Consider the following 27,801-nt stretch of genomic DNA (forward strand, 5'->3'; position numbering starts at 1 on the left):
AACCTGCCATCTGGGGGAAGGAGGGAAAAAGTTGGAACAAAAGGATTTGCAACTGTCAATGCTGAAAAATTACCTATGCATATAGCTTGTAAATAAAAAGCTATAATAATAAAAAAAGAAAAAATTTATTCCACAGAAAAAAAGAAAGTATATATGTGTGTATGTCTATTATTATATCTAACTCTATCTTTATTCCCATCTCTACCATTTCTCTCTCTGTCTCTCTTTTTCTCTCATTCTCTCTCTCTCTCTCTCTCTCTCTCTCTCTCTCTCTCACTCTCTCACTCTTAAACTTCCCCCATTCCTCTCTCTATCTCTATTTTCATCTCCCTACTTCTCTTTTCCCCTGGAAAGCCCAGTTGTCCAGCACAGCACACCCCTATGTTTCTCTATTTCCATTTCTTGGACTCAGAAAAGTAAAAAGGCTCAGGGAATCAAGTCATTACCATGCTGGAGACCTGGAAGTGAACAATAACAATAATGACATTTACAAAGTGCTCTATATTTATTTTTGCATTTAAAACTGACTGTACCCTTGTACTTGAGTCAGGTAGAACAGACAAGATATTTCAATATACTTTCAATATACTTCAATAATGAGGACCTGTTACCACAGTGATGACAGTGTTAGAGAAAGAGGTATATTCAAGAGATATTATAAAGCTATAAATGACAGAAGTTGACAACAGATTGCATGTGGGGAGGGTAAGGAAGCAAGACGTTTGAAGATGACATCAAGGTTCCCATCTTAGGGGATTGGGGAGATGGTGATGCTCTTGGTGGCAAAAGGAATGTTTAGAAGAGAGGAGAGTCTGATGGGGAACATAATTCAAATGTGAAAAAATGAGGTTTAGGAGGTTGAATGATTTACAAAAGATCATAAATGTAGTAAGCATCAGAAGCCAATATTTGAATCAAGGTCCTTTAATTGTAGAACAGCTACTCTTTCCTTTGTACTGTGCTGCCTCCTATAGAAATGGATTGCGAGGAAGTGGATTCAACAGGAAAAAATGTTCTTAGTGAAAAAAAAAAAACAGGGAAAGAGTTAGGACTGTAGCTAGAAGGAGCAGTTAGGGCATATGAAAGTTTTTTAAACATTTAGTAACAACATATTTGCAGATAGAAAAGAAATAATTTGGGAAGAGAAGGGAACTATTAGAGAGTGTTGTAGAAATAGGAATTTTAGAGGAGATGGGAAAGAGATACAGATAAATGTTAACCCAAGGCAGAAGAAAAACTACTTTCTCAAAAGGGATAATGAGAGGAAGATATAGATATTTTGAGATAAAGATGAAAATACACAAATGCCAGATGATCTCAATATTATCCATCATGTACAGAGTGAAGTAATCTGATGATTGTGAAGGTGGGTGGCAGAAGAATTGAAGATGACAAGGGAAGCTCTAGGATTAGCTCTGTGGATTAGGGAGGTAATAAGGGATGAACAAAAGGATTGACAAGTTACAGCTAGAGTCAGGTTGAGGTTGGCTAACATTATTTTTTTAATGGGCCAGGTGCATCTTCCTCCATTAACCTTCTGGAGCTTAGGAAGAAGATTGTAGGAAAAAAATTGGATACTGTGGGTGACTCAGATGTTGGTGTAATAAAACATCAAGAGGTCAAGAAAGTAAGAAAATCTAGTGTGCTGAAGAAAGTAGCAGTGAGATAGTGGATCAATTGACTATGTCCTCCAGAAAGGGGCTGATGAATTGGGGAAGGTATGTGAAATTGAGTGATTCAAAAATGCTGGACAAAGAAAAAGAAGGCAAATCTCTTGATTCTGGTGATTTACTAGGAGAGATACTACTGGCTCCCCATTGTTTGTAGGGATAAAACATCACTGGATCTGGAATCAGAGGATGTGGGTTTAAATGAAACTTCTGTCACTTTGTGCTTTGGAATGATTTCCTCATCTGTAACATGAGTAAATGACCACAAATGTCCCTTCACCTCATGACTCCATGGGAAGTGCTAGCTGCATCCAGAGAGAGAACCATGAAAACCAAATGTTGACCAAAGATAATATTTTCAACCTTTTTGTTATTGTTTGTTTGTTTGCTTGCTTGTTATTTTTTCTTGTGTTTTTTTCCTTTTGATCTGATTTTCCTTGTGCAGCATGATGAATAGGGAAATATGTTTAGAAGAAATGCATATGTTTAACCTATTGATGAACAACTCAGATAATCATAGGATCATGAATCTAGAAGTGAAGAGGACTTCAAAGACCATCTACTTCAATCTTCTGATTTTACATTTGGGATAATAAAAGCCCAAAGAGATTAATTAGGTTGCCCAAGGCTCATGGGGTAATACTAAGGCATAAAAAAGAAGATTTGAAGTATGGGTCTCCAATTCCAGAGGCAGGGTTCTTTTCTCTGTATCATGAAAGAATGAGGAATAGAACTATGTTTTGGGATGACACTAAGAATGGAAAAGGAAGACTAAAAACAATTAAAATGAAATTGTAGGATTTGAAAGGAAAGACTGACTTGAAGCTATCTAGTCTGTGAAATTGGAGGGATGACAATGACCAAAATAGGATAGCTTCTATCCAGTAAATCTGGGAGGCAATTAAATGGTTCAGTGGATAAAGTGCTGGACTTTGGAATCAGGCAGCCCTGAGTTCAAGTTTTATCTCAGACCATTATTAGTTGTGTTTTTCTTGGTAAACCTTGCCTCAGTTTCCCCAATTGTATGGCTAATAATACTTAGCTCCCAACATTGTTATAAAGATCAAATGAGACAATCATTGTAAAGTACATTCTGGCACATAGTGGTACTATCTAAATGTTTATTATTATACTCAAGTACTTATTTTCTAATCCTCTATGTACTTTGATAAATTTCCTCTGTATTTTAGGTTACTCAAAACTTACTTGGAGTATAGGATCTATAACTGGACATAATTATCACACAATTCTTGCTATAAAGACATAATAGAATATCCGCTTATACATATGCATACATACACATATGATTCTACAAAGTCACATATATACATACATACCTTGTCATTGTAAAATATATTGGGTTATCATATGCAAAGAAAAGTGATGAGTTCAAGTAAAGTGTTCCTGGGGAAAGTAGGACCCAGAATACCTAAGGCTAAGGGTAAAGATAAATGATAATTTTCTCAAGCCTGGTGGCATGAGATTGGGAAGGGAAAAACTCTGAGAAGCTGTTTTGAAAGACTTCAGGTATACAATTTACAGGTGGGATGGACTTTTAATGTTGTCTAGACCAAACTTCCCATTTTACAGAGAAGGAAATTGAGGTCTATAGAAACTAAATAATATATTTAAGATTGTACAGATAGTAACATCTTGTCTCAACTTAGGTGAACCCTTACAAAAAATATAACAGACTGCCTTGAATTCAAAATTGTTGTCGGTTTCTCAGTATTCCTTCATTCGAATACTATTTGGAGAAATGTGCACACCTGCAGTCCTGGCACATTATAGTCAATGAATATATGCTTGTTCATTGAGTAAGGCAGCTAAATGGCATAGTGGAGTGAAAACTGGGCTGGGAGTCAGGAAGATCTCACTTTATTTGCTGTCTCCAAAGCTTAATAGCTGGGAAAGTCACATAATCTATTTCATCTTCAGTTTTCCCTTCTATAAAACAAAGAAGTTGATGATCATTTAAAGTCCTTTCCATCTCTAAATAAATAATCATATGATTAGTTGATCTCCCTAAGAACACCATTGAATAGTATTGCTTAGCTGAGATATAACCTTGTAGTATTTTCTTTCAGCTTCTCTAAAGTTGAGGTTATTTTTGTGGCTGAAAATAAACAAGCGTTTTAAAAGAAGGGGTTCTAACTATTTTTAGCTTTCATATGCACTCAGATGGTTGAATAGTAGGGCATTGAAGCCACCACTATGAGTTAAAAAAAAAATCTAAGTAGAAACACTTTATACTTGGTCCTATTATTGTCTAATATTTTAGTGGTTCATTTTTTTCCCATTGAAATTGCTAAAGATGTTTCCTCTCTCTCTCTCTCTCTCTCTCTCTCTCTCTCTCTCTCTCTCTCTCTCTCTCTCTCGCTCTCTCTCTCGCTCTCTCGCTACTTTAGCAATCTCAGAGATGTATATATATATATATATATATATATATATATATATGAACTATATTGCTCATTTTTAAAAATCAGTTTCTTTTTTTATTTCTGTAATTTTCTTTGAGAAAGCTTTTCAGAAACATCTGATTATATATTAGAATAATTAGTGGGATTCTATCAACATAGCATGTGAAATTTTCATTGAAAGAGTTTGCACTAAAGACATGCTAGGTACTCTTCCTTTTTTTTTTTAATATTACTAGCTTTATAGCAGCTATGCATATTTATCTGAGTAGTATTTGAATGAAGGAACACAAAGAAACTGACAACAATTAAAAATTTAAAAAAAAAAAATGTCTAAGCTTCTAGCTCTTCCTGGCAAATTTGTGCAATGGGAAATTTTATGATACTTCCATGGCGCCCCCTAATGGAAGAAAAGAGCTACTTATACATTTCCACAAAATTAAATTCACTCACTTCTCACATCTGACTTGCCCCTTGCTTCCTATTTTTTGGTCCTTATTTCTTGACAGTTTCCTATATAAATCAGTGATATCACACATTTGAGCAGGCAGTGTATTTCTTAAATATGTCCAATATAAAGATGCTTATTGAAGTAATCATGAAGCATGTAATGTTCATCTTTTTTTCTTCAAATGCAGGGAAAGAAAAAGAAATTCATAGCAATTTTCTTGTGTGTCACTGAAGGAAAATCAATTTTCACTCTCTCAAAAATTAAATATTTTGTTTGCAGTAAAAATTTAGGTACTAAGATGTTGCATTTTCTATTTAGCTCCCTAAGATACTCTAAGGATGAACAATGAATTTTCTCTTATCTAATGTATGCACACACAGAATATTCTCCTTCTTCTCATCTCTCTCCCCACTCTTATGAAATACTCAAAGAAAAAAAAAACAGGCTCTTATAAAAAGACATTTTGAGCAATTTTCTTCTGAGAACTGAATGTGATTGTTATTGTGCTAGTAAAAAAAAAAAAGTAAAGGATTTTTGTTAGAAAAGTGACTCTTGGGGATGGTGTGTATAATGGATTGTCACCTTTGCAGAGGTAAAGACCCATTTTCTATAGGTACAAAATAGGATGATGGTAAGTAGATTCTCGATCCAAGAAAGGATGGGACAGAGGATGAAGTATACCCATTGTTATCCAAGGTAAGAATTACTTAAAATTGGTTAACAGTAGGAGAGATGTAGAAGAAAGGATATATATGTGTGTGTGTGTGTGTGTGTGTGTGTGTGTGTGTGTGTGTAAATTACTTTAAAAAGAAGGAGGGACCAATATTAATTAAAACTTATTGGGTTCATAAGCATAATATAGTCTTTCACACTGCCAAATCTGGGAGAAATGTGCTATATTTGGGAGACTTTCTCTCTGCAGATAAAATCTAATTTCCAAGACATTCAACTAGTACTCAGAGCAGTATTATTGAGCAGTATTCAAGCACAGAGCAGCTTGCCATTCTTCCAGGGAAATAACTATTGACCTGATTATATAAATCAAACAAATTAAAGAAGAAAATCTGTTTATTATTGAGACTATATTGAATATATCTTTGGACTTGTTTACTTTTGCTGAGTTGATGTGCATTATATGTTATTAAGTTATCTGGGTGGGAAAGTGAGAAAAAATATAAGGGGAAAAAGGTGAATTAAAAACAAGAGATATTTATAAAAATCAAGGCAAAAAAAACCATGACATTTTTTTCTCTCATCACTTTCTCCTAATATATTTCCATTTTTATCCTATCTGAGCTCAGTCCATACATTAAATCTCATGCTCTGCCTGTCTTACACCTTCAACTCTCTTTCTTCTGATTTTTCCAAAACCTGTGCCATTGAAAATACAAAAATCCAGAGAACAGTTGATTGCAAGTTCTATTTTTTAAATGAGTTCTTATTATTTCTGGTGCTGTTTACATTAGAAAATAAAGTCATTGACTTCCCTAATGTCTCTACTTGGAGATTAAAATGGAAAACTAGGGATTTCAGGAATAGTGCTCTCCCATGGGAAAAAAAAAAAGAAAACTTATTGGAGAGAAAAGCAATAGGTAGTAGAGAGATGCCAAATTGCTGGCAGGTTTCATGCCTGGGGGTCTAGTTTGCCCTACATGGTAATAGTTTTGGATGGCTCTTGAGTGCGTCAGAAATGTAAAGCAATACAATCAGGGAATAGCATCAGTCTCACTCAAGGTTCATCTGTGTAGGAGGAAAGGGGAGACAGAGGAGGAGGGGAAGGAGGAAGTGTAAAGGGAAGGGGGGAGGAATCAAAGGAGGGCATTTCACAAAGAGATAATCCCTGTATATTTGTGACATCATCCCACTGCTTATGTATATATAGGGAATCATCCAGAGCTCCCCTCATGGTTCAGTCACTTTCAAAGTCAGCTGAAGGCAATAGGAAAGGAGAGAAAGACTCATTTCCAGCTTCAATTGCTTTCTCTAATATTTATGGACTTTACTTACTAGAAGGCTAAAGGATGATGGCAAGAATGAGAATTCCACTGGTCTGCATGATGTTTCTGGCTTTTACTTCCCAGAGTCTGTGCTCAGGTAAGCTTAGCTGCTCTTTGCTAAGTGAGAAATAATCTTTTTGTTTTTTAGATTATTATTTTCTATAATCTATGCTAACATACCCATAGTGAAGAATTTTTAACTTGTTCCTTTTTTGCTCTATATGCATATATAGTACAAATGCCTGATTAATTTATTTGTGAAGACAGAGGAAGACATAAGTATTCCCTTTAAATATCTGTAAAGCTGGTGCCAGTGTGAAAGATGAAAATATTGTTCGACACTTTTTGAAACTCCAACACTGAAATAATAAGGCTAAATCAGGCTATTTCTTTCCATTTGAAAATGCAGAGGCAATTTCTGTCAAGCCAAATGGTAACCCATCATTAAATTAAGATGCTTAACTACTATCCTCATCTGTGTTTTCAGCTATTCTCTCCTTTATTATTAACATTAAGCAAAAATGTTTAACACACACTAGTGGATAATAGTGAAAGTTGACTTGTGATTACCAAAAATTATTATTGCATCTGATATAAGACTTATACATTTTTTATCTCTTTGACACATAACTACTACCTTAAAGATACTGAGCAATATCAGAGAATTTTTTAAAAAGTGTTTTTCTAATTATCTTGGAACATACTAAAAACACATCAGGGAAGAATCAGTATACATATTTGTCTATGTGCATCTATATTTATATTATATACTGATATTATATATAACATTATATGACACATTATATTTATATACCCACATATTCTTATGTATCTGGTATTTGTGAATATAAGCAACAGGATAGATATTGTTGGTTGCATGTACTTTAGAACCTTCTCATGAAAGGTGAATTTGCAAATAGAGAATGGCCCTTTATAATTTTGCCCAGTCAAAGGTGTTTGCAGAGATAAACTTGAAAAAGAACTGAGAAAGTGTATGTCAATTTCAGGTATTCTTAGCAGTAGGATATCAAGATATCGCAATGTAGGATGAAAGACATAGCTAAATTACATTTGAGTTGTCCATTAAATCTAAAACAGTACTCTGAGATGAACCATAATTTATTGGTTTCAAGCATAGACCATTTGAAGATAGTTTATGGCATTAAACATCACATATTTTTAGATATTAGCTTTTTTTCTGCACAGCTTATAGGTAAAGAGCTTATGAAATCTAACTTCATCTTTATGTTAACCTTCTACTTGAATTTTTAAAATTACTATAATAGAAGAATATATAAAGGTGTTTTCAAAAAATTATCTCTACTACTTTTGAGAATGTTACTTTAACATTTATAGGAAAAAATGAATCTAATTTAATAAAGATTCAATTTGCAATACGATGCACTCATTTTACTTATATGTAGAAAGATGTAGTAAAACTATCTTTGAAAGGGATTGCTGTTGCTTGGTTCAAAACAACTTTCTACAATGATTCCTGATTTATGGGTTTCAGTGATTGATTATTTAAAGCTGGCTCGTGATATTTGTCTTTATTTTCTTTAGGAGAAAAAAAAATAAAATAAGGTCCCTAAAGGAAAACATTAGAAAAAAATCACACCTCTTAGTAAAGTCTATTAACAAATTGTTTATCCAAATTTAATGCATCTGTTCAGCCCTTTTGTGTAAGTATATGTGATAAGATAAAAGGTCTCAGTCATTTAACTGAATCTAACTTGTCTTAAAACGAGAACCTAACACAGTGTGGATGAATTAGTATAGTAGTTTTTTTTTTTTTTTTTAATAGATCTGTTAGTTTATTCAACAGAGACCTGTTCAAATGTTCTTTATTTAAAAAAAAAAATCCAAGAGAATAGAGTACTTATTATAAGGACTATAGAAATTAGTTTTCAAGTTTACCAGTAAGAAATATTCAGCCAAATTTTTTCTTAATTTCATATGAAACTAGACCTTCATTTTCTGAATGAATATGCCCATTGTCACTTCCTTGTAGGATAAAACCAATTGCTTCAAAATGTATATTCAAATCTAAAATGATTTCTGAATTCAGAAAAGTTTCAGAACCTTTTGCTCAAAGGTCAAATGAAGAGTGGTTGACTGTTGTCAATAACCTATTGATTGGACTGTGTTCTAATTGTAAGAATTTCTCTTGAACTCATACATCATACCTTTTCAAATTGTATAATTTAGAAGTAAGGCAACATATGTGGTTAATCCAAATGCAATAGAAATGCATTTGGAATTAGACAACCTGGTTTCAAAATCTAACATTGCTCCTACAATACTTGTGTGACCTTGGACTGGACATTTGACATTATTAGTCTCTGTTTCCTTTTTTTTTTTTTTTTTTTAAATAGGAGACTTGGACTAGCCAATCACTATGACCCTTCATTCCAATCCAAGATCTCTGATTTTATAACATCTTTAAAATGAATAATGACAGTGTTCAGATGTAGATTACATGGCTGGTAAGGATCAAATAAAGTGCTAAATTTCCAGGAAAACTGAAATATATAGCATCTATGGCCTGAGTACTATATAGAAAATATAAAAATGATTTAGTTTCAACACAATACCTTATAACAACTTTAATGAAGATTTTTTAAAATAAGTTTTTATTCATTTGGATAACTATTATTTTAAAATACTATTTTAATTTTTTTTTCTTTCTGTCTCTATCTCTGTCTCTGTGTCTATTTCTCTGGCTCTGTATATTTTTATCTCTCTCTGTGACTGTGAATCTCTCTCTCTCTCTATCTCTGACTCTGTTTTTCTCTTTTTCTATCTTTCCATTTCTCTGACTCTGTCACTCTATGTCTTTCTCTCTGTTTTCTTTCCTCTCTTTCTTTTTTATATTTAGAGAAGAAATTTAGTTCCTGCTTAAGTCTTGACCTTTTACTATTAAGCCAAACTAAAACTTTAAAAAAGTGATCATGGAATGATTTAATTAATTAATATTTGATAACAAACAGTTTTTTTTTTTTTAATTTTTCCCCCCTTCAGATTCAGAAGAGGAAATGAAGGCACTGGAAGCAGATTTATTGACCAATATGTACACATCAAAGGTAATCTTTTTTTCTTTCCTCCAATCAATGGTTGCTGAACATAGGTCCTTTTCATTATGAACATGGTCACCCTTTCAGATGGTAATCGGTTCCAGGCTCAATCTAAAAGTTCTTTTTGAAGCATTTCCTTTTTCTGAAAGATTTTCCTCTGAGTTCAAAGGAAAAATAAAAGTGTTGACATTGACACAGAGAAGGCTACCCTGACTCTCACTCATCAAAGTGTTGTTTTAATTAAATGGTCACATTTGATTTCATGAGAAAGAAGTAAAGTTACTGAAGGAAAAATGTGTTTCTACCCTTATTAGATTAGGTTTGATGAAAGGTTTATGGACCTCAATTTAAATGCTCAAATGGAAAACTAACTGGACAGTTTTTAGATTGTGTAAGGGAAACAGTAAATGGCTTATATATCTCTGGAATAAAAAAATGGTGACAAATGGGAGGAGATCCCATGGAGTAGTGAAATGACTACTGAATCAAGAGTAAGGAGATCTCTAATACCAACTCTGTATCTTCATCACTAATTGGTAATTCAACAACAGGTCAAATCATATATGCTTAGCTTTCTTGTTGAAAAATTAAAAGAATTCAACTAGAAATGTTTGTTCAGAGGTTTCTTAGGATCTTCTTGAATGAATCTTAGAGGTCCAATTTATTAAATTGATGACAGATGAGAAGGTGATATTTGACTAAAATCCAGAGAAGAAAGGGGGCTTGTCCCAGTTACACAGATAAGACAGTCAGAATTTGAGCCCAATGCATCATTCTTTTGGATATTTGAAGTTTTTTGGAGTTGAAAAGGAGCCGAGAAGTCATCTAGTACAAACTTAATCATTTGAAGTTGAGGAAATTGAGATATAGGACAGAACAAGTGACTTGTCCAAGGTCACACAGAGAGGAAGTAGCAGTCAATAATCCAAAACAGGTTTTAAAAATTTTATATACATTATTCTTTACACTGTCTTTTTTTAGCTCAATCAATCAATTGGCAATCATTTAAGTGCCTACTGAATACAAGTGTCTGGCACATAGTAAGCATTTAATAAATGCTTGTTGAATGATTAATGTAAGAGAAACTGTTACTTGTAGGTGCTAAATATTAATTATGCAAAATGTAATTCTACGTTATTTAGGGCAACCAGCTTACAAAGTGGTTAGTCTGCTGGGCTTAGAATCAGGAGGACCCGAGTTCAAATGTAATCTTAGACTGGTTGTGTAACATGGACAAAAATCACTTAATTTTTATTTACCTCAGTTTCCTCATCTGTAAGAAAACTTACAGATGTAAGGATCAAATGACATAGCATTTCTAGTACAGTATAGTAAATACTATACAAATGTTAGCTGTAAATCATTATTACTACCGCTAATTCTATTATATAAGGATATTTAGTGATGTATATAAAATATAAATTATGTATCATATATTTTACATATTATATACATAATTATATATCACAATAATTATTATTATATAAGAATAGTTAAGGATTTGAATAATTTGTTGTGCCAGTAGTGGGCCATCCAAAACTGAGTGTTGTTGTTCTTGAGCTTATTGCAACATGTAATCATAGAATTTAGGACCACTAATGTTTCGTGCTGGTCTGATGTATTTGGATAGGAAAGGCAATTCAATTCTAGCAAGTATTAAGTACCTTCTATATGTAGGAACATTTTCAAGCTCAGGAGAAATAGACACAAATGAAATAACCTCTGCTCTTGAAAGGCTTATTTTTTGAAGGGGAGAAGTACATAGTTTCACAAAGATGTAAAATTCCAGGCCAATTTAGGCCACAGAAAGAACTATTAAATGTAAGAAGGTAGAATCATGGAGATTTCCTGGAAAAGGTAGTGCTAATCAAAAAGCATTTTATTAAGCATCTACTATTATCAGGACTAAGTATACAAGTTCCAAAACAGTCCTTGCTCCCAATCAATACATGTTTGGTCTATGCGAATTTGAGCACAGCAATACTGGCTTATGGACCAAATACCTAATAACTAATATCCCTCCAAGGAGGTAAAAACCAACATTAATAGACAAATAATTCCCAATACTGTGCCACAAGATGGATTTAGCAATGGTAAGATAGTAAGATAGATTATGGTCAAAACAAAAGGGGGCAGATAGATAGTGCAGTGGATAGAACACTAGCCCTGAAGTCTGGAGGACCTGAGTTCAAATCTGATCTCAGACACTTAACAACACTTCCTAGCTGTGTGACCTTGGGCAAGTCACTTAACCCCAATGGCCTCAGGGGGGAAAAAAAAAAAAAAAAAAAAAAAGAATGATTTTGATACCTAAGACAGCTCTGACTGAATTCTGAGACCAAAGCGAGTGGGAATTTGGAATACTGACTGGACACTAATATTATTCTTTCTAGAGGAATTAGGGAGGAAGTACCTTCCATAAACTAGTAAATATAATCTCTCAGATCACTTGGTGCCAAAAGCACTCAGGATATGATCAGAATAGAAGTTGATCACAAATTTAACATTCCGTGTTTGAAAGGCTAGAGACTTCTTTTTAAACAAATAATAATTGTAAATAGTAAATAGTGGTGTGTAAATTATGTAAATAATAAATAGTGTATGAAGTTTTACAAAGCACTGTGCAATCTTATCTCATTTAATCTCACAATAATCCTGGAAGGTAGGGCACTGTTATTAACCCCATTTTATAGTTGAGGAAAAATAAGACAAATAAAAGTTAAATGGCTTGCCCAGGGTTGTAGAGTGAATAACAAGATTCACACACATGACTTGCCAAAATCCTAAGAACCACTTAAGTGAGTGTTTTGGCATCTTTTAGATCTTTTTCATTTGATCTGTAAATTCTAACTTCTCTCCAATTTATAGATGATCAATTATTTGTTCCTCTGAACCTTCTCAGAGAAACTGAATAGAAATGTATCAGAGATGACCAGTGTGTATATGTGTGTGTGTATACATATATATACATATATATATATATATATATATGTATACACACACACACATATATATATATACATATATATATATGTATACACACACACACACACACACACACACACATATATATATATATATATATATATATATATATAGGTTATATCTAATTAATATGACTAGATAAATTCAAAGGAATGTGTTTCCACTTAGCTCAATGTTCTCTTGTAGTAAATTCCTTACACTCTGTGATACTGATTCAACATCAGGTCTTTAACTAGGTAGTCTCTGAGGCAAGTAGGAGGTACCAGAATAGATAGAACTCTGGTTCTCATGTCAGGAAGATTGGATTCAAATATAATATCAAAAACTGACTAGATCCTCAGAAAATCACTGAACTTTTTGGGTTCAGTTTTCTCATCTATAAAATTGGAATGCTAATAATAGCATCTATTTTCCAGGGATGTTAGGAGAATAAAATATTAATTATAAAAATCTTTTAAATGTTAAAATGCTTTATAAGTATTAGATATTTATCTATTTATCATTATTATTAATTACCCTCTCCACTAATGTAAAGCACATTAATCTAGGATTCAAAGAATGAAGAATAAAGGCTTTCACCTCTCTGGGTCTCAGTTTACTCACTTGTAAAAAGAGAGGGTTGAAATATATAACTTTAAAAACCTATTACAAATAAGTTTTTTGAGGACAGGGACTTCTCCACCCTTCACTTTCCCACCCCTCATTCCTGGTCCTTTGTATTTGTAGAAACTAGCACAGTCACATAACAGGAACTTAAGAAATGAATTGAACTGAATGCTGACATCTAGATCTACAATACTGTGATGTTTTTTCTATTTCAAAGAATTTTAGAATATTAGGTATCTTAGAGATTGTATGATTGTATTCTTTCATTTTTTCTGATCAAAAATTCTTTACTTTTACCAATAGTACTTACATGGAACTATCTCTTGAGGAGATTGAACACTGGCTATGTTAGTTTTCATAATTGGTGATTTAATTTTGAATTTAATGTGTTATTTTGCTATTTTTGTGGTTGTTTATTAATTATTCTTACTCTTATTTGTTTTGTTGTTGGACTTCAGTCAAACTTGGGGCTGAAAAGATGTTTAATTCCTTATTTGTACAAATATAAAAAGCAGTGTTCAAACATATTCCTTCAGGAAATATCTTAATAGAAATAAACAAAATAACTTTTTTCTATCTTTCTTGCTAAACAAAATGATACCTCTAAATTGGCTCAATGAAAACCTTTTTTTGAGGAGGGGGGAAAAGTAGGTTTTCAATGTGCTTGACAGAAATTTGGAATTACAAAGGCATGTGAATATTATGAAGATGGAAGAGGAGGGAAATTAAAAAGAAACAAATACTTCAGGTAAAATAATAATGGTTAGTAGGAGATATTAAAATGAGAAAGGGAGGTAGGGGGGAGAAAACTATTTTATATCCCTTAAAATTCACCTAAACATATTTGTTGATTAGATTTTTGAAATGATAATTGAATTATTAGATTGATATTTTAAATGTAGAAAACTGCTTGACTTCCCTGCAAATTGATATATGTCAGAAATATTTAAAATCAAATGCCATTAAAATTATGTTTTGCTTATTTTCAGATAGCTGTTAGTGATTTGGCCATGTTTTAAAGGAATTAATTGAATTTTCAATATCTTCTTATCCTTTCAAATTTATGAACATCTTATTCATGTCATCTGGATGAAATACTTAATAAGGTCTCATTAGACTGAGGGATGAGGTGTTAGAATAGAGTGGTGATTAGAAAGGAATAACTGTTTGTTACTTAATAAGTAACAGAATAATAAGTATGAGAAGGTGACCTAAAAGTACCACAAAGGCTTGGAAAATGTATGAAGATGGCTAGAACACGAGTTTTTCAAATTATTGACAAGTAAATTCTTTATGACATGTTTTCTCTCCTCTCTTTCCTCTCCTCTCCCCTAAGAAATCATTTCCTCATGTACATAATATATACCTACTCTATAACTGGGGTACTGAGAAAGTGAATTATCTTCCCACATTTATTCATCCAGCATGTATCAAAGTCAGAAACTTCCCTAATCCAAGGCCAGCTTTCTAGTATCTATGACATTTTTATTGTTATTCAGTCCATTTCAGCAATGTCTGCCTCTTCATGATCCCATTCTAATTTTCTTGACAACGATACTGGAATGGTTTGTCAGTTTCATTTCCATTTTTTCCACTTAATAGCATCTTATTTTTTTCCAATTACATGTAAAGGTAGTTTTCAACATTAATTTTTATAATACTTTAAATTCCAAATTTTTCTTCCTCCCTCCCACTCTTCCTTCCCTCCTTTCCAAGACAGCAAGCAATCTGATAAAAATTATACTTGTACAATCATGTTATACATATTTCCATTTTAATCACGTTGTGAAAGAAGAATCAAAAAAAAAGAGAGAGAGAAACGCAAGAAAGAAAAAAACAAACAAACAAAAATAATTTAAGAAAGTGAAAATAGTATGCTTTGATCTGCATTCAGATGCCATAGTTCTTTCTCTGGATGCTGATGGCATTTTCCATCACAAATCTTTTGGAATTGTCTTGGAATACCGTATTGATGAGAAAAGAGAGTTAAGTCTATCACAGCTGATGCCATTACTGTGTACAGTATTCTTCTGTTCACCTCACTCAACATCAGTTCATGTATGTCTTTTCAAGTTTTTCTGAAATCTGCTTGCTCATTTCTTATAGAAGAATAATATTCCATTACAATTATATACCACAAATTGTTCAGTCGTTCCCCAGATGATGGGCATTCCCTCAATCCAATTCTTTGCCATCACAAAAAGAGCTGCTATAAAAAATGTATATGTAATTCATTTCCCCTTTTTTATTAGGATCTCTTTGGGATACAGACCTAGTAGTGGTATTGCTAAAACAAAGGGTATGCACAGTTTGATGCCCTTTGGGCATTATTCCAAATTGTTTTCCATGACTATCAGACTACTTCATAACTCTACCAACAGTGCATTAATATTCCAGTTTTCATAAACCCCCTTCAACATTTAGCATTTTCTTTTTCTGTCATATTAGACAATCTGATAGGTATGAGGTGGTTTTATTTTTTTCCAATTTATTTTTTTCCAATTACATGTAAAGGTAGTTTTCAACATTAATTTTTATAATACTTTAAATTCCAAAATTTTCAGAATTGTTTTAATTTGTATCTCTCTAACCAATAGTGATTTAGAGTATTTTTTTTTATGTTTTAATTTCTTCATCTGAAAACTCCTTGTTTATATTCATTCCCATTTTACAGAGAAATAAATAGAGGTTAAGGGACTTCCACAAGAGAACAGGCAGAGTAGATCATATAAAACCTAGGCCCTCTACTTCCGAGATTAAAGCACTTTGGGTTATACTATTTCAATAATTGAATTCAAGAAAAGTTTATCAAGTATCTGCAAAGCACTGGCACTGTTGTAAAGGAAAAGACAGATCAAAGTGAAGCATTGTGAGGTCTCAAATAGCTTTTATTCTATTAGAATGACAAAAATTTATCATCTCCCGCATTGGCGAGTTTTTAAGGTTCAAAGTATATCTTCCAAAATCAGGAATTATTTCAAAAGAGATGAAATTATTCTTGATATATATATATAATATATATGTATATACATATGTGTGTATATATGTATATGTATATATATATGTGTGTATATATGTATATATGTGTATATGTGTGTGTGTATATATATATATATTCTGGTCTTTCATAATATAACACATTTACCAAACTACTAATTTGTTGAAAAAAATTAGTTTGGAAAGGATAACTTTTTTATTTTTTTTCTGCTTTTGATACGGATTATAGAGAAAGGCTGATAACAAATCCAACAAAATCTATAAGTAAGGAATAATGATTATATATTATATTATATTATATTATAGCTATCATAATTATAATATATTATATATTAATATTATAATATTATAGCTAATATATAGCCAACCAGATATAAAGTTGAACCACTTCCTTAAATATTTTACTCGTAGTGATAGTTTTTAACAAAGATGATTTTTGTGGAATCTGATTGCTGAAAGAACTTAAAACAAATAAGTATTGATGCAAAAAAAAAAATGGTTGAAATCTCCTTTTATGGAGATAGTCCTTCGGTTTTTATTGCCATTATTCCGTTGTATCTGACGTTTTATGTTGTTGTAGTTGTTATTTGTTTTTGTTGTTGCCAAAGACACTAAGACTGGTTTGCTATTTCTGTAGCTCATTTTACAAATGAGGAAACTGAGGCAAACAGAATTAAGTGATTTGTCCAGATATCACACAGCTTGTACCTGAGACCTAATTCAAACTCAGGCCTGCCAGTTCTATCCTACAGTACCTAGCTGCCCACAATCCTTCTCTAACCAGGCTGTTATACTGCCTTTGGCCTTTATCTATCATTATCATGGCAATAAAGTAGAATGAAATCTAGTTGGGGGAATAGAAGGTTCTATTTTAAAATCTTGTATCCCTGAAATTGAGTATAGTGTTGTGCTCATTGCATGGGCTCAAGAAGTGTTTGTCAGGGGCAGTTAGCTTGGTGAATAGAGCACTAGCCCTTAAATGGGGAGAATCTGAATTCAAATCCAGCCTTAAATACTAATAGCTGTGTGACTGGGCAAGTCACCTAATTTCATTTGCCTTACCTAAAATAAAATTAAAAAGTGTTTGTTCAGTTGAATTGAGTTGGGATAATTCTTTAGATGTGAAACTAGAAATTTATAATGGATCCTTCCTGAATTTTCAATATTTCCTTAGTTCCAGAGTCTTTGAATTTTGCATTTCTTTTCTAAATACAAGCTTTTATTACCTACTGCAACGTACAGAAAAGGAGAGGCTGTCACTTTTTTTAAAAAATGATGCATGAATTTGTAGTGATTAAATAGTAATACAATAGCATCTATTTTTCTTTCTGTATCTCATCTATTTTGCAAGACTTGATTTCCTGAAGATCTACAGGGTGAAAATATTACTGTGTATTCTGAAGATAAATGCGGATTGAGGAGCATACATTGTACTCTGTTCATGTCTTTAATATCACATTATGTTAAAAAACAAAAACAGAATATTTAACATTGTTCTACATAGCATATCCTCTATACAAGGTAATGAGAATTAATTCTATCAATATTTGCAAAGTTTAATGAGTATAACTAATATCATTTATATGCACTTGTATACTAGTAGTCACAGAATCATAACATCAAGACGACTTAGAAAATCTTAGATCAGGAAACTCTTTCTACCAATTCAAGTTGCCATCTTCTATCTTCTCTTCAATGTCTAATCTTAGGAAGTTGCCTTGAACCCTGAAAGCATAAGAGACTTATTCATGATTACATAGACAAGAAGTGTCAAAAGCAGAGCTTGATGCAAGAGGTCTTACTTCCTCTCAGAATAAACAGTAATACTACAAACAAATTCTTATCCTGTGGATCTTCAGAAAATCAGATCTTTTCTATTTTTTTCTACTACTATGCTATGCTGCTCTTGTGTGCAGGTAACTTCTTACGGTCATAGGATTAGATTGCAATTCAAAAGCAAGGAATTACAACAGGGGCTCTTAATTTAAATCCCTTCCCTTTTTATGAATAGTACATAAAGTGCTGATTCAGAGTAGGAAAATCTGTGTTCTGATTTCAGCTCTTATGCCTTTTTCTTATATTTCCATAGTATGTAGATTGCATTTAAATAGTGATTTAAGGCTGGCAAAGTAATTTGTAAATATTATCACATTTTACTCTTAAACAACCTGGAAAGACAGGTTGTTATTATCGTTCACATTTCCCACCCCTTTTTACAGATGTTTAAACTTTGACAATCCGAAGTTAAATGACTTGCGTGCAAGTGTCTGAAACTGGATTTATTTATTTTTATTTATTTATTCCTGATTCCAGGCATAATGCTCCATGCATTATGGCGCCATCTAGCGGCTTCTCAAGTTATTTAACCTTTCTGAGCCCGGGGTTTCTTCATCTACAGAAAGAGAATGACAATATCTGTAGTATTTTACTTTTCAGGTTATAATGATGATTAAATGAGAATATATGTGAAGTCCAAGCTATTGCTCTTGCTATAATAATAATATTATTTATTTGTTGCTACTACTGTTTTCTGTTTAAAATATTCTAGGATCCTATAGGTCAAGTTCCTATTTTCCCCTATCTTTTCATATCTTACAACATAGTTGATTTTTTCACTTTCAGGGGATAATGATAATCATTGGAACTACACTTTTCCTTTCTTTTTATCTGAATATTAAAATGTAGCTGCTAAATAATTAATTGGAATTGTTTATAAAATTGAAAAATGGACAAAGTTCAAAACATTTTCATGAAATCATAATTCTAAAAAAATCTTTAAATAATATTTAATTAGAAAGACTGCAAAAGATAAAATAATTAACCATTTCCTTGTTTTTACTATTACTTTATATCAATATCCTCATTAGTAAAATGAGACTACAGGATTGAGAAGATAATTTTTAAGGTTCCTCCCCCAGCTCAGTAGATAGGATGGCCCAATGCTTGTGGTTTTTGTTTTTGTTTTTGTTTTTTGTTTTTTAATCTATAAATCACAGAATCTAACATTAAAAAATAATTATTTCTTTAAAATGTCAAGCTTGGCTCTATTACCAGTTTCCTCATTTTCTCATTGTAATACCAATTTGAAGATGGGATCTTCAGTTTTATATGTTCTTTTGCCTATCACAGATCAATAAAGCAAGATTTCCTCACTGGAAAATGACCCTGCTGAATGTGTGCAGCCTTGTCAATAACTTAAACAGCCAAGCTGAAGAAACAGGGGAGACTGGTGAAGATGAGCTTGCTATGAGAAGGCAGTTATCATCTTTGGAAGGCTTTAACTTGGAGGCGATGCTGACCATTTACCAGCTCCAGAAAATCTGTCGTAGCAGAGCTTTTCAGCACTGGGAGGTAAGACATGAAATGCAAACCTAATTTTTGTTACATGGATTTACTGCTGATTTCTCTTGATTTTCCCCCAATTCTGACAACTACAATAATAGCAAGATTATCAAAAATATTGGTGATGAATGATGTAGATTCCCAGTTCTGGCAAACATCAAAGTACTTTTCAAATATTTGAGGTTAAGTAAAATAGTTCAAATAGTTCACTCCAAATTTAGGAGGGTATATTTTAATGGAGATTTACTCATACACATTTATCTAATTCACACTCAAAGAAGAACTTGATTTTTTTTTTTTTTTGATGTCCATGGAATCTTAGGGAATTAAAAATATTTGTATTATTGTTAAGAACCATGAAGTCATTCTTGGTCAGTTATCAATAATTCCACACTGGGGGTGGTTTCTATTGCTATAAGAATTTTTTAGACTAGTACAATATTAATAGGAGTCAATGCATCTCAAAATAGGGTATTCCATTTCCATTGAATATGAATTTCCTTTGTTTTCAGCAACTAGTGTTAACCCCACTAAAACTCAATTATAGGATTTGTTTCATAAATCAAAACTTAAAGGAAATATCTAAATCAGGATGTTCTTAAACAAACAGAATGATGCCTTAATAAAACACATAATTTGTCCATCTCAGACTATTTCTGCCTTAGTAAGTAACAGATCTTGGTTCTTATGGTTCTGAGTATTTAAACTAGGAGCTCAAGATTAGGAAGGAAATCCCGAAGGAAATGGAATCATGGAGGTGTAAAAAGGGGAATCCATTTTTAAGTTTGTTGCTTATAATAAGAAAAGACATATAGGAGGAAAAACAAACTTTCAATAATTATAAAATATCAATCTGGATAATTGGGCTTAATTATTCATACATCAAATGCATCATTTGGAGATGTCAACCAGATTTTGATTATAAAGTTTATTTGCAAAGATGTAATTTAACTTGTAATACCATTCCCAGAACAAATCATTTGAAGGCTTGAATCCTACTTAGCATAGATAAAACAGCTTCCCTGCCTGCCTCACAGAATACAAAATATTGTCATAGCAGATAAAGCATTAGATTTTTAGTCAGCAAGATTTGAATGCAAATTCTGCCTCAGATACTTTGTTTTGATCCTGGAAAATTGACTTATCTCTGTGCCTCAGTTTCCACATATGTTATCACAAGGGTGATAATAGCATCTACCTTAAAGGATGATTGTGAGATATCTATTAATCAATTTATCTAAAATATACATACATATACACAGAACCTGTGTATATACGTGCATATGTGTCTTTCAAATAATAAAGTGCTGTATAAGTGTTTATTATTGGTATTATTAGTATTATTCTTTCTTTTCTGAGGATCCATTCTGTGAATTTTATTTCAAAGATGTTAATGAGAGATCTATCATGTAGGGCTGTTTGACGACCACTAAAGGAATGAAAGGATTACTCTTGACATTTTAGCTATCTAGATGGACTGATTTGGAACCAGCTTAATGTCTTGGAAAGGCATAGCATCAAAGTCCAATAGAATGTAAGCTACTTGGCAATAGGAGTTGGCTCCCTCCCCCAGTCTAGCATATAGTGTTTTTTGTACTCAGGGCTAGATGGACATACGACTTCAGTACTGAAGTAGGGAACTCCCAGTGAGGATTTCTCTCTGTCAATGTAGATTAGCACCTTCCCTGTAATGTCTAGTTTTAATTGCCTTAGACATTGAGAAGATTATCAGATTACTCAGGTTCACTGGGTCAGTATGTATCAGATGCAAATCTTGACCCAGTGTCTCCATGGCTCTGAGACAAGCTTCTCATATTCTAAATCATGTTGCCTCTCACTATTCACAAAGGAGTTGCCTAATAAATATTTATTGGATTTATTTTAAAGCTGTGGGGAAATAAAATACTGGCAAGCAAAATAACTCTTAAAAAATCTTTCTATATTGGGTTGAGGGAGGAGCAGAATTAAATACTTTTTAGATTGAGAGCTGTGACAATTGTCCATCTTTCATATTTGAGTTTTATGTTGATCAGTATTCACAATGGACTATCATTAGCAATTTTCCCAATTTTTCATAGCGTGAAAGAGAAAAGACATAGCTGTATTACTTCCAGTGTTCCTATTTAGGTACATAGAACAGAAATTCATTGGAAAAAAAATCTGTAAGCCTGATTAATTTTCATTCTGCCATTTCTTGATTCAAAATAATATTCAATTTCCCTACTCTCTAAAAAAATCTTGCTTTGCCAAATTATTTTTTGGGGGTCAGGGATAGGGGATCCAAAATTATATTTTTTGGAAGTGGGAAACATTCTCTTAATCAACAACTTCTTTATAGCTGTAGATCAACAACTTCTCTGAAATGTATTATCTTAGGCAGTCTCTAGGGCACTGAGAAATTAATTGACTTATTTCTAATTGAACAGCTAATATATGTCACAGAAAAGAAAAGAAGCCAGTAGATCTTCCTAATTCCATGATTCATCAGTTCCCTATTCTTTATTTTATGTCATATTATTGATGACAAAGGATAAGATACTTATGGCTACAATAGGTAAATAACAAAATAGAGTATTTTTTCTGACAGACTCTTCCATCCTGCCCCCAACTGCAAATGAAAAGAAAGACAATTTGTCATATCAAATATGCTCTAATATAGAATATATCTGACAGGAAAACATGCTATAAAGTAGTAACCTTTTGGGACAGTTAGGTGTTGCAATGGATAGAGCACCAGCCCTGAAGTCAGGAGGACCCAAGTTCAAATCTGGCCTCAGACATTTAACCCTTCCTGACTGTGTGATTGATCCAGGGCAAGTCACTTAATTCCAATTGCCTTAGTTAAAACAAACAAACAAAAAAAGAATGAAGGAAAACAATTCCATTCAAAAATAAAAGAAAGAAAAGTAATAACTTTTCCTAAAATTTGACACATTATTGAATGATTTAAAATAAAATAATAATATTATTAAAGCATGGAACTAAAGATTTGGAAATGTTATTTTGTCATAATATTTTTCCCCCTTCTCTTCCCCCAAGGGGATAATAGCAGATTGAAATCTATTATTTAAAGATTTTATCCAATTATTATCAATCACCTTTTGAAGTCTATCAAGACATTTACAGACAATATTAATGAACTCAAAATTTGTCAAACATACAAAAGTTTGACTAAGTATTTTATCCTAAGTTGGGCAAGCAACAGGAAATATATTTTCTAAAATACTTTTTAAAAAATCTGTCTGCAAAATATTGGAATATATTACCATCAAAATAAGCATTCAAAATGTCTTTAAGTATGAGCCATGCATGGTGTCCTTTTCCCATCAAGATTTTGTTGATGATTCCATAACTCTCTTAGATTGCCAATTAATCATTGTAAAGCTAGTGTAGTTCAACCTCAGCTCATTGCTTCCAAGATAGTGGCTAGTTAATAACCATGAATAGCATATGGGAAGAACAGCTTTTGGATGCTGAATTAATTTTCAGGTTTTTTGAGCTGGGATGTATGGTAGGGGCTTCTGAGATAGTACCACCAACTGAGCACAATAAAAAAAAAAAAAAGAAAGAAAGAAAGAAAGACCATTAAATGAAAGTTGTTTAGGTTATTTAAAAAGACTCCTGCATTAATACAAGGATTAGAATACTACAAGTAAAAGCTTAGAGAATTTTCATTTATTTAAACTTATTCATCTCTTACTAATGTAGAACAGGAGAAGGGAGAAATCATGTGCCCCTCAAATTACCACTGCTTACCAGAAGTTCCATATAATTATCAATGATAAATAGCTTAAAACTACTCTACATTCTTCCCCACCTTTTTTATAAACATCCATTTCTTCATTCTCTCACACTTATTTATTTATAAAGGCAGTTTTATGGTAGAGAAGTCAGAGTGGGACTTGGAAATGGAAAAATCTGAATTTAAATCTCCCCTCAGATACTTGCTAGCTGTAGAATCCTAGTCAAATCATTTGACAAACTCTGCTTCAGTTTCTTCATCAGAGAAATAGGGATTATAATAGCAACTACCTTACAGGGTTGTTGTGAAGATCAAATAAATTAATATATGTAAAGTTTTTTTGCAAATAAAGCACTTTAAAAATACTTATTACTACTATCACTACCATCACCTCTATCCCCACCCTCACCATCACCACTATCACCACCACTACCATTACTACTACAATTATCACTACTACCACTACTACCACTATCACTACCATGAGCAACACTACTATGCTTACTATCTGGCATAAGAATTAAATTATATGCTAGAATAATTAAGATAATATACAAAATTCTGTTTTAGAATTTATAATTTATTTTGGAGAATACTTAATAAGGGCTGGTAAGAACATATTTTCTTGAAATTTTGAAAAGCAGGCAAAAAAGAAAGAGGTAGAGAGATAATGCCATATAGATTTCCCAAATTTGATAAGCAGTTATAACATAGGAAAACTAGCAGGAAAAACAATGTAATTCACAAACAAAAAGAACCAGACACAAAAACTATAGAATGAAATGTTTCCATTTAAAACAAACAAAAAAACTCACAAACAAGAAAAAATGAACCTTAGTTACTAAGCAAAGTGATGAGAGTTCCTAAAATAATGATCCAAATTTGACCTCACAGGAATCACTGAGATGTGGTAAGATGTGACTAGCTACCAGAATAAAATTCCAAAAGGGTCTACATCTTATTCAAGTGAAATAGTTGATAAATTAGTTGGTTGGAATATCATTATATATTCAAAAGATACTGTTGTGTGAGAAAGTCTAGGAACCAGAAGAGAAAGTTAGGTTAAAAACATTTTGGTGAGGTTCTATGGAGAGAGAAATAGAAGTGATATTGTCATCAAAATATTTCTTGAGATTTTAGAGAGAAGGAGGAATTTTATGAATAGTTTATGGCATACCACAACACCTGATATGGAAGCATAATTCAGAAGCAATTAGGGACCTCAACTCTCTGGACATCTGCTGGAGGTTTACTTTTATCCTGTTATCAGCAGAAAAGCTAAAAAAGGAAAAATAACAATATGGTTTTATCTCTTCTTTCAAATAGATGTATATGGGGAAATTGTTATTCTGAACATATATCTCACCATTAAGAAGGGATTTTTCGGTTGTTATGGAACCAACAGCAACCTTGGGAGCAGATGACAAATTTTTCATGAATTTTGAGATAGAGAAGAATACAGATATAATTTGATGTTTATGTCAGATTTGGAGAGAGGTGATTTAAAATGGTTCAGAGAAAAGATATAGCATCTAATGGTCTAATATTTTAAAGATGTGTATATAAGATTCAAACAAAATGATATAAGTGAAAATGAATGCTAAAATATAGCACTAAAATATAGCCCTTATACTAATTATATCTAAAATACTAACATTCAGAATGGTGTTAAATTTGAGATCGAAAATTTGGGATCACAAAAAATGGATCATTATTTATGTTGGAGACAAAAGCAAAACCAAAGAGAAAGAATCTTGCTCAGGGTGAATGGAATGTTGATAATAGATAATAGTGATGAGGATATAATAACTCAAAACTTATTTTGCTTGTTTTCTTTCCAAGGAGGATGATCTTTGGACTGGGAATGATAAAACAAAAATGATTAACAGGGAGGTGAAACCGAAGATAAATGAGGAGATGGTAAGGGAGAACCTGGCTGCCCTCAATGAGTTAAAATCACCAGGACCAGACAAATAATATTTTAGGATATTATTAGGAAACTAGCAGGGATGATTATTGATTATAGTTATCAAGAAAAAATTTTTGATAAGTCTATAGGTTTCCAAAGTTTGAAAAAGGGGCTAGTAATTGGCCCTCAAACCAGGGTATTTAATTTTGATTCTTGACAAATTTCTCTAATATTCAAATAAAAGAATGAAAATAATGTATTCAAAAGCAAGCAATCTTAAAAAAACAAACTTAGCTTCATTAAGAATAGGCCATATTTGACTGGACTTGTTTCCTCATTTATTTTCCCTCTCTCCTCAGACTAGACATTCTCTTTCTGTTTTGTACTGGGTAAACAGAATGCTAAGAGTTATACCACAAATTTATGGAATTCTATTCCATCCAATTCACATAAAGTTGTCAAAATTATTAAACATTTGTTGGCTTTTAGGCATTGAGTTCAAACATGGGCGTACAAAGGTTAAATGACCCTGTTCTCAAAAAGTTTACATTCTTTTAGAGGGAACTAATACATACACGGAAAGATCCTGCTTGTTTGGAATGAATAGTACATATGAGATAACTGGAAGCTAAGGTAACATCAATTTTGACAGGAAAAACAAAAACAAAAAACAGCACCAAATTGATGTTCTGTTAGTGACATTAATTTGTGACATATATTTAATTCAATAAACATTTATTCAAGGCCTATAACACCTGTTTGTGATGCTATTTTAGATGTCCAGCATACCAATTAAGAAGAGAAAAAATCCTGCACTAAAAAAAGGATTTTTTAATTTCCTTATTCTTATTCTAATTCTCTTGAATTGTCATCTTCTCTTCTCCTTTTCTTTCTCCTCCTTCTCTTCTCTTCTCCTTCTCCTTCTCCTACTTCTGCTCTTCCCTCTCCTTGTTCTTTTTTCCTCCCTAGATCTATGTCAGATATATGAATCTAGAATGATCTGGAGTGATGATTGGAATCTGAGTTCTAGGATATCCCAAAAATGTGTAGCTACACTAATTTAAAAAAAAAAAAAACAAAAAAAAAAAAAAACAAAACCAACCTAGGTTCGCCAAAATTACATTGGGTAGACCTTTGAAGCAAAATAAACCCTCAGGTTACTTTCAGAATGATACATACAATGGAAGAGTATAGAAGTTCACTCCTTTCATTTTTTTATTCATGATTTTCTAGATTTGCCAGAAACTGACCAGGGCCAATGAATTGAAGAAAAGTCCTTGTGCTTAATTTTTTCTGTATCTCTTTTGTATTCAACTAGCCACATAAACTAAAAGAATATGAACAATACCCTAAAAGCCACTGGGATTCAATGGTACAAGTTGTGTAGAACTCACCATAAAGTAGAGGGGTAATGAATCTAGTAGGAAGAATATTGTATTAACAGTTAGGTGTCTTCTGTTCTATTCCTCACCTCCCCGTGTTATGTGACCTTGAATCAAAATTTTTAACTCATTAGTTTTCTTAGCTATAAAATTGTGGTTATTTTGAGGAGCACATGTGATAACATTAATAATGATAATAAAAGCTGACATTTGATTTAGCCCTTTAAAGTTTGAAAAATGCTTTACAATTATCTTATTTTTTCATTGCAAAAACCCTGAAAGGCAGGTGTTATCTTTATTCCCATTTTACCGATGAGGAAACTGAGGCAGGCAGTGGTTAAAGTGACAGGGTAGATAATATAAACAGTAAGTGGCTAAGGTCACATTTGATTTCAGATCCTTTTGATTCCAGGTCTACAACACTCTCCACTAAATGAAAAGAGTTTTTGAACTATTATGTGCTATATAGGTGTAAAGAATTATAATTATCCTATCCCCAATTCATTCAGATTTTGTTTTGTATTACAGTTACTCCAAGAAGATGTTCTTGAATCTGCAAATCTGAATCGTGAAAAAGAAGAAATCATGAAGAGGAAAACCCCTTATATCCTGAAGAGGCAACTCCATGTGAATAAAGCCAGAAGACCCTACATTCTCAAAAGGAGTTCTTCCTACTATTGAGGAGAAAAAAAATATCTAATTTAGTTTATGAATAATTGTGTTTCATGGTTGTTTTAATTAAAAATACAAGTATATCAGTGTGAAAATTATATGACAAAAGAATTGTTTTTGTCTCTTCTGCAATTATGGTTTCTTGAATGTGATTTTTTTAATCAAAAGAATTGGACAGAAAACATTCCAAATAAATCTCCTTTCTAAGCATGATATATTGTGTATGACAAAAACTATTCAATATTAGCGACATCATTCTATTTTGCAACTTTACATGAAAAACATTTGATTATTAAAATTCACCAGTGAAAATATTATATATGTTATACAAAATTTCATCCAGTGTCCTAGTGAAATCCTTTGGTTTATACTTGGGCCCTGAAGAAAAGCTTAGGTTATATAGGTTATTGATAGCCAAATACACCAGAAGAGTTGTAAAACATATTAAATGTACCTGTGAAGAGAAAAATTCATTTTTTTCCTATTTGTATCTGCAAAATGCATAGATAGAGTGATAGTTTTAGGAAAGTAAGACTCAGGAAAACTCCTGAATAGTT

The 27,801-nt window shown here is 32.3% G+C and overlaps 1 protein-coding gene across 2 annotated transcripts; it reads left to right on the forward strand.

Annotated features, from left to right (window-relative positions):
• Positions 1-6,422: 6,422 nt before the first annotated feature.
• Positions 6,423-27,457, forward strand: NTS (neurotensin). Of its 2 annotated transcripts, XM_051963739.1 has the most exons (5): positions 6,423-6,632; positions 9,557-9,618; positions 19,327-19,548; positions 25,124-25,201; positions 27,101-27,457. In XM_051963739.1, the coding sequence occupies exons 1-5, from the start codon at positions 6,560-6,562 to the stop codon at positions 27,251-27,253; spliced, it is 588 nt and encodes a 195-aa protein (XP_051819699.1). In that variant the 5' UTR covers positions 6,423-6,559; the 3' UTR covers positions 27,254-27,457. The 2 variants fall into 2 exon arrangements, with proteins under 2 accessions (XP_051819699.1, XP_051819700.1); XM_051963740.1 differs by lacking the exon at positions 25,124-25,201.
• Positions 27,458-27,801: the final 344 nt, after the last annotated feature.

The sequence above is a fragment of the Antechinus flavipes genome, chromosome 5 (genome assembly GCF_016432865.1).
Source record: "Antechinus flavipes isolate AdamAnt ecotype Samford, QLD, Australia chromosome 5, AdamAnt_v2, whole genome shotgun sequence".
Taxonomy (NCBI): domain Eukaryota; kingdom Metazoa; phylum Chordata; class Mammalia; order Dasyuromorphia; family Dasyuridae; genus Antechinus; species Antechinus flavipes.

Excerpts from the sequence above, each read along its gene's own strand:
- NTS (XM_051963739.1), top strand. The coding sequence starts at position 6,560 with ATGATGGCAAGAATGAGAATTCCACTGGTCTGCATGATGTTTCTGGCT. Across the intron at positions 6,633-9,556 it reads TTCCCAGAGTCTGTGCTCAG|ATTCAGAAGAGGAAATGAAG; the intron begins GTAAGCTTAGCT and ends TCCCCCCTTCAG. Across the intron at positions 19,549-25,123 it reads GAGCTTTTCAGCACTGGGAG|GAGGATGATCTTTGGACTGG; the intron begins GTAAGACATGAA and ends TTTCTTTCCAAG.